At 42.2% G+C, this 16,353-nt stretch overlaps 1 protein-coding gene across 1 annotated transcript in view; it reads left to right on the top strand.

The window, feature by feature from the left end:
• LOC132401978 (interleukin-23 receptor-like) overlaps nt 1–16,353 on the top strand; it is a 94,004-nt gene that overhangs the window by 47,051 nt on the left and 30,600 nt on the right. The window contains exons 11-13 of the mRNA XM_059984370.1: nt 504–734; nt 1,134–1,235; nt 8,892–9,047. Of these exons, the coding sequence (XP_059840353.1) occupies nt 504–734; nt 1,134–1,235; nt 8,892–9,047 (489 nt within the window). The remainder of the gene's footprint in view (nt 1–503; nt 735–1,133; nt 1,236–8,891; nt 9,048–16,353) is intronic.

The raw sequence follows: 16,353 nt of genomic DNA, 5'->3' as shown, positions 1-16,353 counted from the left end.
CTAAGTTGCCTGACTGGTGTGAAATGGGATTTTACTTTGTATGGGGGTAGTGTATGCAGTTGGAACAGAACAAAAGGTAACATTTCTCTGCAGCAGCCTGAGCTGTACGTAGCCTTTGAGCATTGGCTTCTGATAAGGGTCTCTCAGCAATTCAATACGCCACCCACCCCCTCGGGAAAGAAAGTGTCAGTAGTGGAAGACTCAAACGTGGGTAAATCTGCAGATGCTGGAAATCCAAGTGAAACACACAGAATGCTGGAGGGGCTCAGTGTCTATGGAAAAGAGTAAACAGTCGGCATTTCATCCTGAGAGTCTTGCCCGAAACATCGACTGTTAACTCTTTTCCATAGACACTGCCTGGCCTGTAGAGTCTCTCCAGCATTCTCATGTAGTGTTGGAAAACTTCCTTATGTGGTTTATAAGTCCTCCTGGATACAGGTATGATGTGAACATGCTCCAGTTTCATTGAACAATATGATTGCGCTTTTATTCTCACCAAACAGAACTAAAGGCTCCCAGAAACGTGAAGGTGGCACGGGCTAGAGAGTTCGGAATACTTGTCAAATGGGAGCCACCAGATGAAACCAGTGAGTCTGTGCTCGGCTACGTAGTCGACTGGATAGAAACTACAACCAGAGACAAGGAGCTGCTTAGCTGGAAAAGACTTCCCAGAGCCAATCTTTCTTTGTTCATAAGGCAGACTTCTTCATCTCAGGACTTTCTAACAGAAGAAGGTAAGTTTACAATGAACTGCAGCCGTCATTGCCTGCTGTATCTCAGAGTCATGTCTCCATCCTCCTAAAGTAACCAGTAGAATTAGGGTATTGGACGTCACCAGGAAAGTAGCTCCTGGTTTTGCTGAGCAGGTTTGTACAGATGTAGATTTCAAGGATTGGTCTTGTCTCCATGGTAGACTGTTACCAAATGTGCTATTGCTATCACAGAAATATCATTGACATAGAATAAAATCGTGAAAGAGGACAATAGGTATCAGACTCCCCATGGTAGTAGAGGTCATAATAGGGTAGATTATATATGTGCGGATTTGTACAGACTGTTTATTTTATATTCTTTGGGTTCTGTTTGTCATAAAGCAGTTTTGTTTAATATAGCAATTTATCTTTGTTATTTAGGAGGCATTATGCCAAGAAAACGCTACAATATTTCTGTCACTGCAGTCTACCGGAATGGACGAGGAAGATCTAGCTTAGTGCAGGGATATTCAGTAGAAGGAAGTAAGTGATTGGTATAATATTCTTTTTTGTCTATTTTTTTCATGTATCTTTAATTTCCTCTCTAGCAAGTAAGAGTGACTGATTGTCAGACTTTATTCCCTTGTCCGAGAGATCTTTTAAATATACAAAAAAAATCAAATCAAATCAAGCTTGATTATCATTCAGAGTACATGGATACAATTAAACGAGACAGGGGCCCAGGCACTTAGCATACATTCAAAATAGTGAGAGAAAACAGAAACAGTCCAAGTCCCTGAGCAACATGCAAATTGTTGCACAGCCCCTGGCAATCCAGCCTGTCCTTCCACCGGTCAAACACTGGAGGGCAGCACAGATGGACGAGGCCAGCTCCAACCGCGCACAATGCAAACTACACTTCATACAACGTCATCTCATCTGGACAGCAGCAGCAGGCATGCCTGCTTGAGGCCTTGTCATCGCTACAGCCTAGGCTACGCTGCTGCCTCAAGGGAACCAGGCCTGCGGCATCTCACATTATCAATGTCCAACAGAGTCCTGTGATCGCAAGGGAAATTTGGACATTCATTCATGGTCACACTGCACTCTGCTTTCACACTCCAACTCCAACGTCGTTGAGTGACAGGCGGCAACAAGGTCTGCACCCGGCTCAGCTCCTCCAAACCTTCTCTGCCCTTCCGCCAGCTTCACCTTCTCTGGCCTGAGCGCTGGTTTCTCCTTCTCCCAGCGAAGCGCCAGCTTCTCCTTCTCGCGGCCAAGGACCGTCTTCTCCTCCCAGCCGAGTGCAAGGCTCCGCCTTCTCCCGGCTCAGATCCGGTTTCTCCTCCCAGCCGAGATCAAGGCCTCCCCTTCTCCCGGCTCAGATCCGGTTTCTCCTCCCAGCCGAGATCAAGGCTTCCCCTTCTCCCGGCTCAGATCCGGTTTCTCCTCCCAGCCGAGATCAAGGCCTCTCCTTCTCCTGGCTCAGATCCGGTTTCTCCTCCCAGCCGAGATCAAGGCTCCTCCTTCTCCCGGCTCAGATCCGGTTTCTCCTCCCAGCCGAGATCAAGGCCTCTCCTTCTCCCGGCTCAGATCCGGTTTCTCCTCCCAGCCGAGATCAAGGCTCCTCCTTCTCCCGGCTCAGATCCGGTTTCTCCTCCCAGCTGAGATCAAGGCCTCCCCTTTTCCCGGCTCAGATCCGGTTTCTCCTCCCAGCCGAGATCAAGGCTCCTCCTTCTCCCGGCTCAGATCCGGTTTCTCCTCCCAGCCGAGATCAAGGCTCCTCCTTCTCCTGGCTCAGATCCGGTTTCTCCTCCCAGCCGAGATCAAGGCTCCTCCTTCTCCCGGCTCAGATCCGGTTTCTCCTCCCAGCCGAGATCAAGGCTCCTCCTTCTCCCGGCTCAGATCCGGTTTCTCCTCCCAGCCAAGTGCTAGGCATTGCTCTTTGAGTCCGGTATAGTCTTCACATCATAAAAAACACATTTTAAAAAGAGAAGTGCACAGTATGGAAATAAACCCTTTAGCCCACCAGCCAAACTGATCATCAACCATTCATTTACCTTAACATGACATTAATCCAATTTTTTAAACTTTTTCCTTATGTTTCACCTCCCCTTCCTGTACTCACATACTGGGAGTATTTAACAATGGCCAATTAATGTACCAATCCACACATCTTTCGGATGTGGGAAGAAACCAGAGCACAAAGAGGAAACCCTGACAGTCGCAAGGAGAATGTGAAAATTCAGCAGCAACAGCATCCAAGGTTAGGATTGAACCCCATATCACTGGCTCTATTTCTACCACCCGCTTGTGTCATTGTGGTGAACTATGTGCCTGTCTGGACACGCCCCCTGCTGAATGCTCCTGTGGCTCCTCCCACAGGCCCCTGGATAAAGGCGATTGTGGCCTATTATCGGCCTCAGTCTCCAGGACGTAGTATGATGGTCACTCACTTCTGGTTCCTTCTTCCAGTCAATAAAAGCCGATATCTCGCCTTACGTCTCAGAGTGAGTTATTGATGGTGCATCAGTCATGTAATGTCACAATCAGTTCAATCAACCTCACGCAATGTCCCCAAACATTGCATAAGTCACTGGTCAGAACCAGGATTCCAGATGCTTTTCTTTAAGGGCCTGACAGCAACCAGCAGCAATGTTGCTGGCTCTGATCAAACAACTTAGTACAAATTAGATTCAAATGGAGAAACTATCTCTGGATGATTCATTTACAAACTACACAGAACACTTGCAAACTAAGCCATTGTGTAAACACCCTTCAATGTCTTTTTATTCATTTACTGGAACCCTGTCCCAATTTGAACAACAAGACAGGACATTTCTGCAGCATGGTTAACTATAGCCACTGTATTTCACAACACGGACACGTTCTCCTGTGTGATTTTTTAGATGTGTTCTCCTGTTTAGGTGTGCAACAGAATAAATATCAGCAATCTATCGTGAATTTGTAAATTCATGTCAGGGTTTTTTTTTACCTTGATTGATACTGAACAAAACATAGGAATGTAACTCATATAATCTGTAGAGAAGCTATAGCTCCAAGGAAACACTGAAAATAGGGAAAGTAAGAATGCTTGTAGATATGAAACAGATTCCAAGTGCTAGGCATATACAGTGGAGCTAGAAAGTTGTGAACCCTGTAGAATTTTCTCCATTTTTGCGTAAGTATGACCCAAAACGTTGTCAGATCTTCATTTAATTCCTAAAACTAGATAAAGAGAAATCAATTAAATAACTAACACAAAAAAGTTATTCATGTGTATTTATTTATTGAGAAAAATGATCTAGTATTACATGTATTTGTTGGAAAAAGTATGTGAACCTCTGGGGTAATGCCTTCTACAAAAGCTATTTGGAGTCAGGAGTTCCAATCAATGAGATGAGATTGAAGGTATGGATTGTAGAGGTGTTCTGCCTTATAAAAAAGACACACACAACCAGGTTACTGACAGAGCCTTCTCTTCTCAAGAAAGATCTGTTTATATGCACCATGCCTCGATCAAAACAAGTTTCAGAGGACCATAGACAAAGAATTGTAGAGATGCATGAAGCTGGAAAAGGCTTCAAAAGCATTTCTAAAGACCTGAGTGTTCATCAGTCCACAGTAAGAGAAATTGTTTACAAATGGAGAAAACTCAGTACTGTTGCTACTCTCCCTAGGCATGGGCATCCTGCAAAGATCACACCAAGAGCACAATGTGCAATGCTGAAGGAGGAGAATAAGAACCCAAGGGTAACAGCTAAAGACCTGCAGAAACCTCCAGAACTTGCTAAAGTCTCTGTTCATGCATCCACTTCAAGAAAAACACTGAACAAGAATAGTGTTCATGGAAGGACACCACAGAGGAAACCACTGCTCCCCAAAAAAAAAACACATTGCTGCATATTTCATCTTTGTTAAAGACCATCTACAACACTTCTGGGACAATGCTCTGTGGACAGATGAGACAAAAGTTTAACTTTTTGGAAGAAAGGCATGTAGCTATTTTTGGAGAAAAAAGGGAACTGCACACCAACACCAAAACCTCATCTCAACTGTGAAACAAGGTGGAAGGAGCAACATGGGTTGGGCTGCTTTGCTGCCTCAGGGCCTGGACAGCTTGCAATCATTGAGGGAACGATGAATTCAAAATTGTATCAAGACATTTTACTGGAGAATGTCAGGGTATCTGTCCATCACCTGAACCTTAATAGAACTTACTAGAGTCCTCAAAACTACTTGCTCCTCCACCTACATATTATCTGTAATGCAACAAGACAATGATCCAAAAGACAAGAGTAAAGCAACAGCAGAATGATTTAAAAAGAAGAAAATTTGTGTTTTGGAATTCCTGAGTCAAAGTCCTAACCTTAATCCTATAGAAATATTGTGGAAGGACCTGAATCAATCAGTTCATTCAAGGAAACCCACCAACGTCCCAGAGATGAAGCAGTTTTATAAGGAGGAATGGCCTAAAATTTCTCCAAGCCTCTGTACAAGACTGATCAACAGTTACCAGAAATGTCTGATTGAAGTTATTGCTGTCCAAGGAGATCACACCAGTTACTGAAAGCAAAGGTTCACATACTTTTTCCAACAAATACATGTTATATTGGATAATTTTTCTCAATAAATACATGAACATGTATAACATTTTTAATGTTATTTATTTAATTGGGTTCTCATAATCTAGTTTTAGGACGTGTGAAGATCTGATCACATTTTAGTTCATATTTATACAGAAATAGAGAAACTTCTACAGGGTTTACAAACCTTGGTACAGTGTTGTAGAGGAGGTAATTTGAACCCTTGTCTTTCACACAACAAGCAGGTGCAGGTTAAATCAACAATTACTGAAATCTTCCTGGGTCTGTTTTAACTTTGAAACTGAACTAATCTAAGAAGACCTTATAGCCATAATGTTCAAATGCAACTCTGTACCAACACTTTGGTGGTGATTTAAATTTAATGTCTCCCATAAGACCTTAAGATATAGGAGCAGAATTAGGTAATTTGGTCCATCGCATCTGCTGATGCAATTGGCTGATTCAATTTTCCTCTCAGCCCCATTCTCCCGCCTTCTCCCCATAACCCTTCAGGCCCTGACCAACCAAGAATCTAATCAACCTCTGCCTTAAATATACATAAAAACTTGGCCTCCATAGCTACCTGCAGCAAAGAATTCCACTGATTCACCAGTCCAGCTAAAGAAATTCCTCCTCATCTCCATTCTCAAAGGATGTGCCTCTATTCTGAGGCTGTGTCCTCTGGTCATAGACTATCCCACCATGGGAAATATCCTCTCCACATCCACTCTATCTATGTATTTCACCATTCAATAAGTTTCAATTAAGTCACCCCTCATTTTTCTGAATTCTACTGAACAGAGGCCCAGAGCCATCAAGCACTTTTCATATGACAAGCCATTCAATCCTGGATTAATTTTTGTGAACTTCCTTTGAACCTTCTCCAGTTTCAGAACATCCTTTCTAAGATAAGGGGCCCAAACCTGCTCAATACTCCAAGTGAGGCCTCATCAGTGCTTTATAAAGTCTCAGCAGTACATCCTTGCTTTTATATTCTAGTCCCCTTGAAATGAATACTAAATTTGCCTTTGCCTTCCTCACCACAGGTTCAACCTACAAAATTAACTTTAGAGAACCTGCACAAGAACTCCCAAGACCTTTTGCACCTCAGACTTTAGTATTTTCTCTCCATTTAGAAGAGTCAATCCTTTTGTTTCTTCTACCAAAGTGCATGACTGGACACTTCCCGATATTGTATTCCATTTGCCATTTCTTTGCCCATTCTCCTAATCTGTCTAGGTCCTTCTGTAGCCTCTCTACTTCCTCAGAACTACCTGCTCCTCCACCTACATATTATCTGTAAACTTTGCAACAAAGCCATCAATTCCATCATCCAAATCATTGACATATAAAGTAAAAAGAATTGGTCCCAACATAGATCCCTGTGGAACACCACTAGTCACTGGCAGCCAGTCAGGAAAGGCTCCCTTTATTCCCACTCTTTGCCTCCTGCCAATCAACCACTGCTTTATCCATGCTAGAATCTTTCCTGTATTACCTAAGCTCAAAGCTTGTTAAGCAGCCTTGTGTAGCACCTTGTCAAAGGCATTCTGAAAATCCAAGTATACAATTTAAATCGATTCTCCTTTGTCTATCCTGCTTGCTAATTCTTCAAAGAATTCCAACAGATTTGTCAGGCAAGATTTGTCCTTGAGGAAATCATGCTTTATCCTATTTTATTATATGCCTCCAAGTACCCTGAAATCTCATCCTTAATAATCGACTCCAACATTTTCCCAACCACCAGTATCAGACTAACTATAGATTCCTTTCTTCTTCGTCTCCCCCTTCTTGAAGAGTGGAGTGACATTTACAATTTTCCAGTTTTGCGGAACTTTCCAGAATCTAGAGATTCTTGAAAGATCATCACTAGTGCCTCCAAGATCTCTTCAGCCACCTCTTTCAGAGCCCGGAGATGTACGCCATCTGGTTCAGGTGACTTAGCTACCTTCAGACCTTTCAGTTTCCCAAGAACCTCCTGTCTAGTTATGGAAACTTGACATACTTCGTGTCCCCTAACACCTGGAACTTCCACCATACTACTAATGATTTCCACAGTGAAAAGTGATGCAACATACTTATTCAGTTCATTTGCCATTCCGTTGTCCTCCATTACTACCTGTCCAGCAGCATTTTCTAGTGGTCCAATATCCACTCTTACCTCTCTTTTACACATTATGTATCTAAAGAAAGTTTTGGTATCCTCTTTAATATTATTGACTAGCTTACTTATGTATGCCATCTTTTCCTTAACAATTTTTTTAGTTGCCTTCTGTTAATTAAAAGCTTCCCAATCCTCTAACTTCCCACTAACATGCTCTATTATATGCATATGCCCTCTTTGGCTTTTTTGTTGGCTTTGACTTCTCTTGTTAGACACAGTTGTGTCATCTTTCCTTTAGAATACTTTTTCCTCTTTGGGATGTATATATCCTGTGCCTCCCATTTGACATTCCCAGGGCTTAGGAATCCTTGACTGATGAAAGAGTATGGAAGCAGCTGGAACCAGCAAATGCTTTTTGGCACTGTTTGTGGACAATGTAAAGCAGGAATGCCTCCAGCTGTCAGGAAAACGCTAACTTATTGAAGGTTTAAAGTTTAAAGTTTCATTTATTATCAAAGTAGGTATGCAATATACAATTCTTCACCAGCTAGCCATGAAACTCAGAAAGCCATGGAAGTAAGTTCAAATCACCCCCTGCACAAAAAGCAGCACCATGATCATCAGCCCCCCCCCCCAAATCGCCCTCCCCCACAAAGTGCTCTACATGTCCTAACTTTATTGCATCTCATCATAGCCTACCCAGCTTATCGCTACTGCCTCCTGATAAGTACACCACTGACACTCCATTGAGTATTGGGCAGTGGTTTTCATGGGTGAAAATATAACTAGCCCATCAAGCTATTTTCTTGCCTAGCAATTTGAAGATGTGAAAGTCTAAAGGTATTTTGCATGCATAGAGAGTTCTTCCAATGAATAAATTTCTAAGCAGGTTTATTATCAAAGAGCATAAATGTCACCATATACAACCCTGAGATTCATTTTCTTGCAGGCATACACAGTAAATCCAAGAAACACATTAGAATCAAAGAAAGACTGCATCAACAAGATGGACAAACAATCAACATGCAAAAGACAACAAACTGAAAATACAAAAGATAGATAGATAGATAAATAAGTAAGCAATGAACATCGAGAGCATGAGGTGAGATTCCTTGAAAGTGAGTCCATAGGTTGTGGCAACAGTTCAGTAGAATCAGTGAAGTTATCCCCTGTGGTTCAAGAGCCCGATGGAGACTAACAGGAGGAGGATTGGCTCAAAAATTGGGAAAGATCACCCTAACTACTCCATGGTGCAGCTATGCAGCCCTGATAGTTGCCAAAATCAGAAAAATGCAGCTTTTGCCTGCAAGTGAGCTTTAGCACCCTCCTGATGAAGGGTTTCGGCCCGAAACATTGTCACTACCTCCTCCCATAGATGCTGTCTGGCCTGCTGAATTCTGCCAGCATTTTGTGTTTTTTTTAATGTGTTTATCTGTATTTCAACTTCAGAAAAGTAAAGACGAGAGCTTCCTGCATCTCCTTTTCAATGTTATGTCTTTCCTGTTTCAGAACCTACAATGGGACCAAATGTTTCATTGATGAAATTGGATGGACCGCAAGTTCAAATAAAATGGGAGGAGATTCCGCTCGAACAACAGCAAGGATTTATCATAGGCTATACTATATACGTGAAAAGAGGTTCAGATGGATCCAGCCTTGTTCCATGTAAATCTATTTCTTTTATACTCTTTTTTTTAATAATGATTAACTTTACTTTTTCTCCTCTTCCTGTCTTGAGGGGGAAATGTGGTTTTAGTGCAGTTAATGCTGCTGCAAAACTTCTCTATGCTGGTTCAATGACAGGAGCAGGGTCACTTCTAACCTGTTCCCCATTGGTAAATTACTTCTCTCTCTGTACAAGGCAGAGATTGCACTGTGCCAGAACCCCCTCCTCCACGACCCTGTGGTCTAAACACTTCTGCGTCCAAAACCATTTGAACTTTCAACTCCATCTCTAGCAATTGTTTGATACCTGTGTTGAATAATCTTACATGTCATTTTGATTATTGATGCAAACAATACGTGAGGCTTAATAATCAAATGCAACAAAGCACAGTTGTGTACAATGTACTGTGTATGTTAATCAAAATGGTTCTACTGGCCCCGGATGAGGGGGGAGGTCAAAGAATACTGTAGGGGATGCAGTCGTTGTGTCCGGAGGAAGACCCTGCCAGCGTTGGCAGCTCCACTGTCGCACTTGCAGAGTGCGGGACCTCTGGACTTGGTATGCATGGATTTCCTGTCGATTGAGCCTGACACCAGCAACACCACGAATGTCTTAGTCATCACCGATCATTACACTCGCTAAGCTTCAACTGACCCAGACCCTGATGTTGGCTTTTGCCAATCTCCAGAAGCCATATGTGCTGCACACGGATGCCAGCCAAGAGGGTCTAGGAGCTGTTCTGTACCAGGAACATGGCAAAGCATTGAGACCGGTAGCCTTTGTCAGCCAAAGCTTGTCGCCATCTGAGAGAAACTATCCCACTCACGTTGGAGTTCCTGGGGCTGAAGTGGGTGGTGGTGGACAAGCTGGGTGATTACCTGTACGGAACCAAGTTTGAGGTGAGAACGGATAACAATCCTCTCACTTATATTTTGACTTCGGCTAAGCTGGATGCCACAGGACATCGGTGGCTGGCGGCCTTGTCGGTATATGATTTCAGCCCGAGGTACCGCCCCGGAAGCAGGAATGTCGATGCGGATGCTTTGTCACGTCGGGAGCCGGGGGAACAGGAGAAGGACGAGGAGTGGGAGAGTGTCCCTGCCCCTGGAGTGAAGGCTATATGTCAGTTTACTATCACCGTGAAGGCCGAGGGAAGAGGAAGGCTGGAGCGGTTGACATATGTGGTGTCAGGAGAACCGAGTGTGATTTCTACTGTTTTGAGTAGTTATGTCGCTGCTTTCTGCACTTGGGTTGGGTTTTGTGTGTTGCAAGAAGCCTTGGGGAACTCTGGTAATGTCATGAGGGCATGACATTTGCTGGTGGGGGGAGAATATACAATGTACTGTGTATGTTAATCAAAATGGCTTCTTTGGTTTGCTAGAGTAAGAATGCTTTTATATTTGATAAGTGTTTTCTCTCGCAGTTGTTTAGCTTTGGACTTGCTGATATGGGGATTGTATTCATTTGTTAACCAATGGGGAATGTTATTTTGTCTTGTGGGGCTGGGAGCTTGGGGGGTTTCGCGGTCTTTTCAGGGGAGGCGGGAAGGAGAAGCCAAAGAAGGTGGACGTGCGCTGCACTGCTCGGTCGACCATCGGGGGTGGTCCCAGGTGCGAGGACATGGAGGCCGGAGGCAAGCGACGAGGGGTCGAATATTTCGATGGTTGAGCTCCAACGATGTGCACTAAACTGACTGAACTTTGATAAGTTGGCGCCTTGTACTTTATTTTCTTTTCCTTCATATATACTGAGGTGGGGTTGGTGAGTGGCTGGATCTCCTTTTCCCCTAGACATATACCAGCCTGTTGGGTAAGTGTTACATTTGTAAGCTCACTATTTTTTTGTGCAAGCTGCTGTGGCAAAAAATGACCTTCATAATTAACTCTTCAGTGAAATACACATCAGTTTACAAGTATGATGTTCACTAATAAGTTTAAATAATTACTGGATTAGGCAGCAATTATTTAAAACAGAATTACACAGGAATTTGTAGACTGGTGAATCTCTGAAATCGACTCTGGAGGGTGACGGAGTTGGAAATTATTATGGGGAGCTGGCGGAGAAGAGATGAGGACTGGAGCACTGGGGAAAATCAGTTATATGCGGTGCAATAGGGTCAGTGAGTGAATGGATCTGGCCTGTTCCCTGTTGACAATGTTTTGTTGTGTGTTTTGAGAGCTGTTTGAGGGAACAAAAGAAAAATAGCAAAGCCATGGTATACTGTACATGCTTTCTAAATGAACAGAACAGGAAGCAAAGCGTAGGCTACTAGATCAGTGGAGTTCCTTTGGTGGCAAGAAAAACCTATCTCAGTTGCACATTATGAACACTGTGTACAGTAGGAATACAAAATAAACACGAGAGTGCAAAAGGTACTGCTAAATATCTCAGGTTTCCACATCTACCTTATAAAATAATGCTTATTGTAATAAGTTTTCTCATCTATCTAAATAGTATTTCAGAATATTTCCATCAATGCAACATAGGCCTTCAGTTTTTACATTTTTTATTTGTGTGTGTTGCATTGTATATCATCTTCCATCTAGTGTAACCATACAGGCAAAGGAAAAAGCGATGTAAGCACATTTTTTCTGTCATCTGGTCGAGGCCTTTGTGTTATCTACATCAGGGACTGAAAGCCAATGCTCTGTCTGCATCACAATTAAGTGTAGTTTATTAAGCATCATTTACCACAGAGTAAAATCAACCCTGGTAAAAGGTTATGATTAGTTTCTGCTTGTGTCATATACATGAAGTATGGTAAAAATCAGAAATGTTGTAAATGACAGCCAAATGCTAATTAAATGCCAGTAAAAACCTCCTAGCTGAGTGACCTTCAGTGGCCCACTTGGACAACACCAACAACAGAAACCTGGCCACTCCTAGGCCACCAGTTTCAAACAGTAGACCATAAGATATAGGAGCAGAATTAGGCCATTCAGCCCATCAAATCTTCTCCACCATTCCATCATGGCTGATCCCGGATTCCACACAAGCCCATACACCTGCCTGCTCGCCATATCCTTTGATGCCTTGACCAATCAGGAAACAGTCAACTTCTGCCTTAAATATATGCACGGACTTGGCCTCCACCGCAGTCTGTGGCAGATTCGCTACTCTCGGGCTAAAAAAAATTACTCCTTACCTCTGTACTAAAGAGTCGCCCCTCAATTTTGAGGCTGTGCCCACTAGTTCTGGACACCCCCTCACCATATGAAACATCCTGTCCACATCCACCCATCTAGTCCTTTCAACGTTCAGTAGGTTTCAATGAGACACCCCTGCATTTTTCTAAATTCCAGTGAGTACAGGCCCAAAGCTACCAAACGCAGCTCATATGTTAACTCCTTCATTCCTGGAATCATCCTTGTGAACCTCTTCTGGACCCTTTCCAATGACAACACATCCTTTCTGAGATAGGGGCCCAAAACTGTTTATAATACTCCAAGTGCAGCCTGACTAGTGTTTTATAAAGGTTCAGCATTATCTCCTTGCTTTTATATTCTATTCCCCTTGAAATAAATGCCAACATTGCATTTGCCTTCTTAACCATAGACTCAAACTGTAAATTGATCTTCTGAGAGTCCTCAGTCTGTCTGCACCTCTGATGTTTGAACCTTCTCCCCATTTAGGTAATAGTTCACACTATTGTTCCTTTCACCAAAATTCATTATAGTACCTTTCCCAACATTGCATTCTAGCTGCCATGTTTTTGCCCATTCTTCCAATTTGTCTAAGTCCTGCTGCAATCGCACTGCTTCCTCAGCACTACCCACTCCTCCACCTATCTTCGTATCATCCACAAACTTTGCCACAAAGCCATTGATTCCATTGTTTAAGTCATTGACAAACAATGTGAAAAGCAGCAGTCCCAATACTGACCCATGGGAAACATCACTAGTCACCGGCTGCCAACCAGAAAAGGCCCCTTTTATTCCCACTCACTGCCTCCTGCCTGTCAGACATTCTGCTATCCATGCCAATACCTTTCCAGTAACACCATAGGATTTCATCTTGTTAAGCAGCCTCATGTGTGGCACCTTATCAAATGCCTTCTGAAAATCCAAATAGATGACATCCACTGTCTCTCCTTTGTTCACTTTGCTTCCTCGAATAATTCCAACAGATTTGTCAGGCAAGATTTCCCTTTACGGAAGTCATACGGAGTTTGACTTATTTTATCATTAATCTCCAAGAACCTCGAAACTTCATCCTTAATAATAGACTCCAACACTTTCCCAACCACTGAGGTTAGACTAACTGGCCTATTATTTCTTTTCTTTTGCCCTTCCCCCTTCTTAAAGAGTGGGGTGACATCTGCAATTTTCCAGTCCTCTGGGACCATGCCAGAATCAAGTGATTCTTGAAGGATAATGACCAATGCATCCGTTATCTCTTCAGCAACCTCTTGCGGGACTCTGGGATGTAGTGTATCTGGTCCAGGTGACTTATCCACCTGAAGACCTTTAAGTTTGCCGAGCACTTTTTCCTTTGTAATAGCGATGGTACTCACTCCTGCTCCCTGACACTCACAGACCTCTGGCACACTGCTAGTGTCTTGCACAGTGAAGATGGATACAAAGTACCCATCAAGTCCATCTGCCATTTCTTTGTTCTCCATTACTACCTCACCAGCATCATTTTCCAGTGATCCAATATCAACTCGCACCTCCTTTTTACTCTTTATATAACAAAAAAACATTTGGTATCTTGCTTTATATTATTGACTTGCCTGCCCTCATATTTCATCTTTTCCCTTCTTATAACTTCTTTAGTTGCCTTTTGTTGGATTTTAAAAGCTTCCCAATCATCCAACTTCCCACTCACTTTTGCTACCTTATATGCCCTTTCCTTAGCTTTCATGCAGTCCTTAACTTTTCCTTTGTCAGCCACGGTCACCCCTGCCGTTTGAGAACTTCTCCCTCTGCGGGACATATCTATCCTGTGCCTTGTGAACTATTCTCAGAAACTTCAGCCACCTCTGCTCTGCCATCATCTCCACCAGTATCCTCCTCCAATCCATCAGGACAAGCTCCTCTCTCGTGCCTCTGTAATTCCCTTTATTCCTTTGCGATACTGATATGTGTGAGTTGTGCTTCTCCCTCTCAACGGCAGGATGAATTTTATCATATAATGATCACTGCCTCCTAAGGGTTCTGTTATGTTAAGCTCCCTAATAAGATCTGGGTTATTACACCACACCCAATAGCCTTTCCTCAAGTAGGCTCAAGCACAAGCTGCTCTAAACAGCCATCTCATAGGCATTTAACAACTTCCCTGTGTTGCGATTTGACACCACACTGATTTTCCCAATCCCCTTACATACTGATGTTCCCATTACAATGGTGTCATTACCCTTATTACATGCCTTTTCCAGCTCCCTTTGCAATCTCAATCCCACATCTTGTCTGCTATTTGGAAGCCTATATATGATTCCCATAGTGGTTTTTTCACCCTTGCAATTTCTTAACTCCACCCACATAGATTCATCATTCTCTGACCCTATGTCTCCTCTTTCTAAAGATGTAATTCCATCTCTTACCTACAAAGCCACACCACTGCCTATGCCTTCCTGCCTGTCCTTTTGATACAAAGTATATCCTTGATGTTAAGCTGCCAACTATGGTCTTCTTTCAGCCACAACTCTGTGATGCCCACAACATCATACCAACCAATCTCTAATTGTGCCATGAATTCATCCACCTTATTCCAAATGCTACACGCATTTAAATACAGCACCTTCAAGTCCTGCATTCTTTGCCCTTTTGAATTTTGCCTCTGTGGTACAATTTCTTTGCTCTGTCTGCATTTGTACCCAATCATTGGCTTGTCTTTCCTTGCATTCATGTTACACCCATCATCTGCTTACAAACCTGCTGGCTTATCCTCAGCTCCAGAATTCAAAGGAAAAATATTACGAGAATTGTAATGACATTGGTCCAGGTTTGTTTATTTCTTTAAAGTTTCTAAAATAGAGCTTGTATTTTAGAAGTCACTTAAATTTTTACTGCTTTATATTTCTATTTTCTTGACTTCTTTATGTATTATGAGCATGTTCATGCTTCCACAGCGTGGTCTGGTGCTTTTATTGTCTCATTGCTTCACTGGAAAAAAATTTTATTTCAGCAAATGCTGCTGCTTTCGAGTCAGCCATACAGCATTGTATTTGTTCATTCATTTCTACTTAGAGATACAACACAGCTATTGACCCTTCCAGCTCAACGAGATCACCTCACCCAGTTACATCCATGTTACCAACTAATTAACTGACCTGAATACCTTTAGAATGTGGGAGAAGAGCAGAGAACCCCGAAGAAAGCCATGTGGTCACAGGGAGAAAGTATAAACTCCTTGCAGACAGCAGTGGATCTCTGGCACTGCATTAGCATTATGGCTACTTCTTTCCTCCCATGAACTTCTTTTCTGCCATTGGGTTTTGTTTATCTTCCACTTTGGAGGAAGCGAATGAGTGATAATGCAAGTTAGTACTTATTATATGATATCTTGTTATTTTCCTGTATGAAGATTTAAAAAGTATTAATATATATTGCAGAGAACTGGCTCTACATCGCAAAAGAACTTAGAGCTTAAAGGATAGATTTGTGGATGGAACATTAAGGAATGCAAAGTCTTTCATAAATATTAAAAATAGTGAAAAATTCTGGTGTCTGAAAAGGTGATCTTCACGTGATATGGCTGCAATAGTAAATATGTACTTTGAATTTGTATTCAGCAAAAAGGAGAAAGTGAATGACAGATTAAAGGAGAAGCCAGCAGAGAAATAGCATTGGATTTAAATAGATGAAGAGGATGAAAAGGTTAGCAGTGCTCTAAGTAAAGCAGTTAACCAAATCGAGAAACTGCAGAGGTTCTGACCATTGTTAACCCTTGTTCAAAAAGCAGAGTGAGATCACCTGCCATTGATAGGCCTATCGGTTGGTTGGGCAAACATTCAGAAACATGAAATAATTTTTGTTTAAATGGATATTAATAGGCAGCTAGCAAGAAATTATAAAAATCAATTACTAAAACACAATTTGCTTAAGTAGCATTTAACATAAATTAATATAATATGATTAATGTTATGTTATGTGCAGTTCCAAATTATTGTGAAGTACCAGGTAATAGTTGTTAGCAAAATTGTTATCCATGGGATTTAAAATGAAGTGGATGAATAGATATTACATTAGCTATGAGAGTATTGGGTTTGGAAATTCAATTATGTGATGCATATATTTTAATTGCTACACGACTCAGTGACCCAAATTATCTTAAGTCTGCTTCGATGCCTTAAGGAATTGCAAT

Source organism: Hypanus sabinus, chromosome 11 (assembly GCF_030144855.1).
Source record: "Hypanus sabinus isolate sHypSab1 chromosome 11, sHypSab1.hap1, whole genome shotgun sequence".
In the NCBI taxonomy this organism is placed as follows: domain Eukaryota; kingdom Metazoa; phylum Chordata; class Chondrichthyes; order Myliobatiformes; family Dasyatidae; genus Hypanus; species Hypanus sabinus.
Note: the sequence above shows the minus strand (reverse complement) of the source record. Positions and strands in the feature narration are given on the sequence as shown.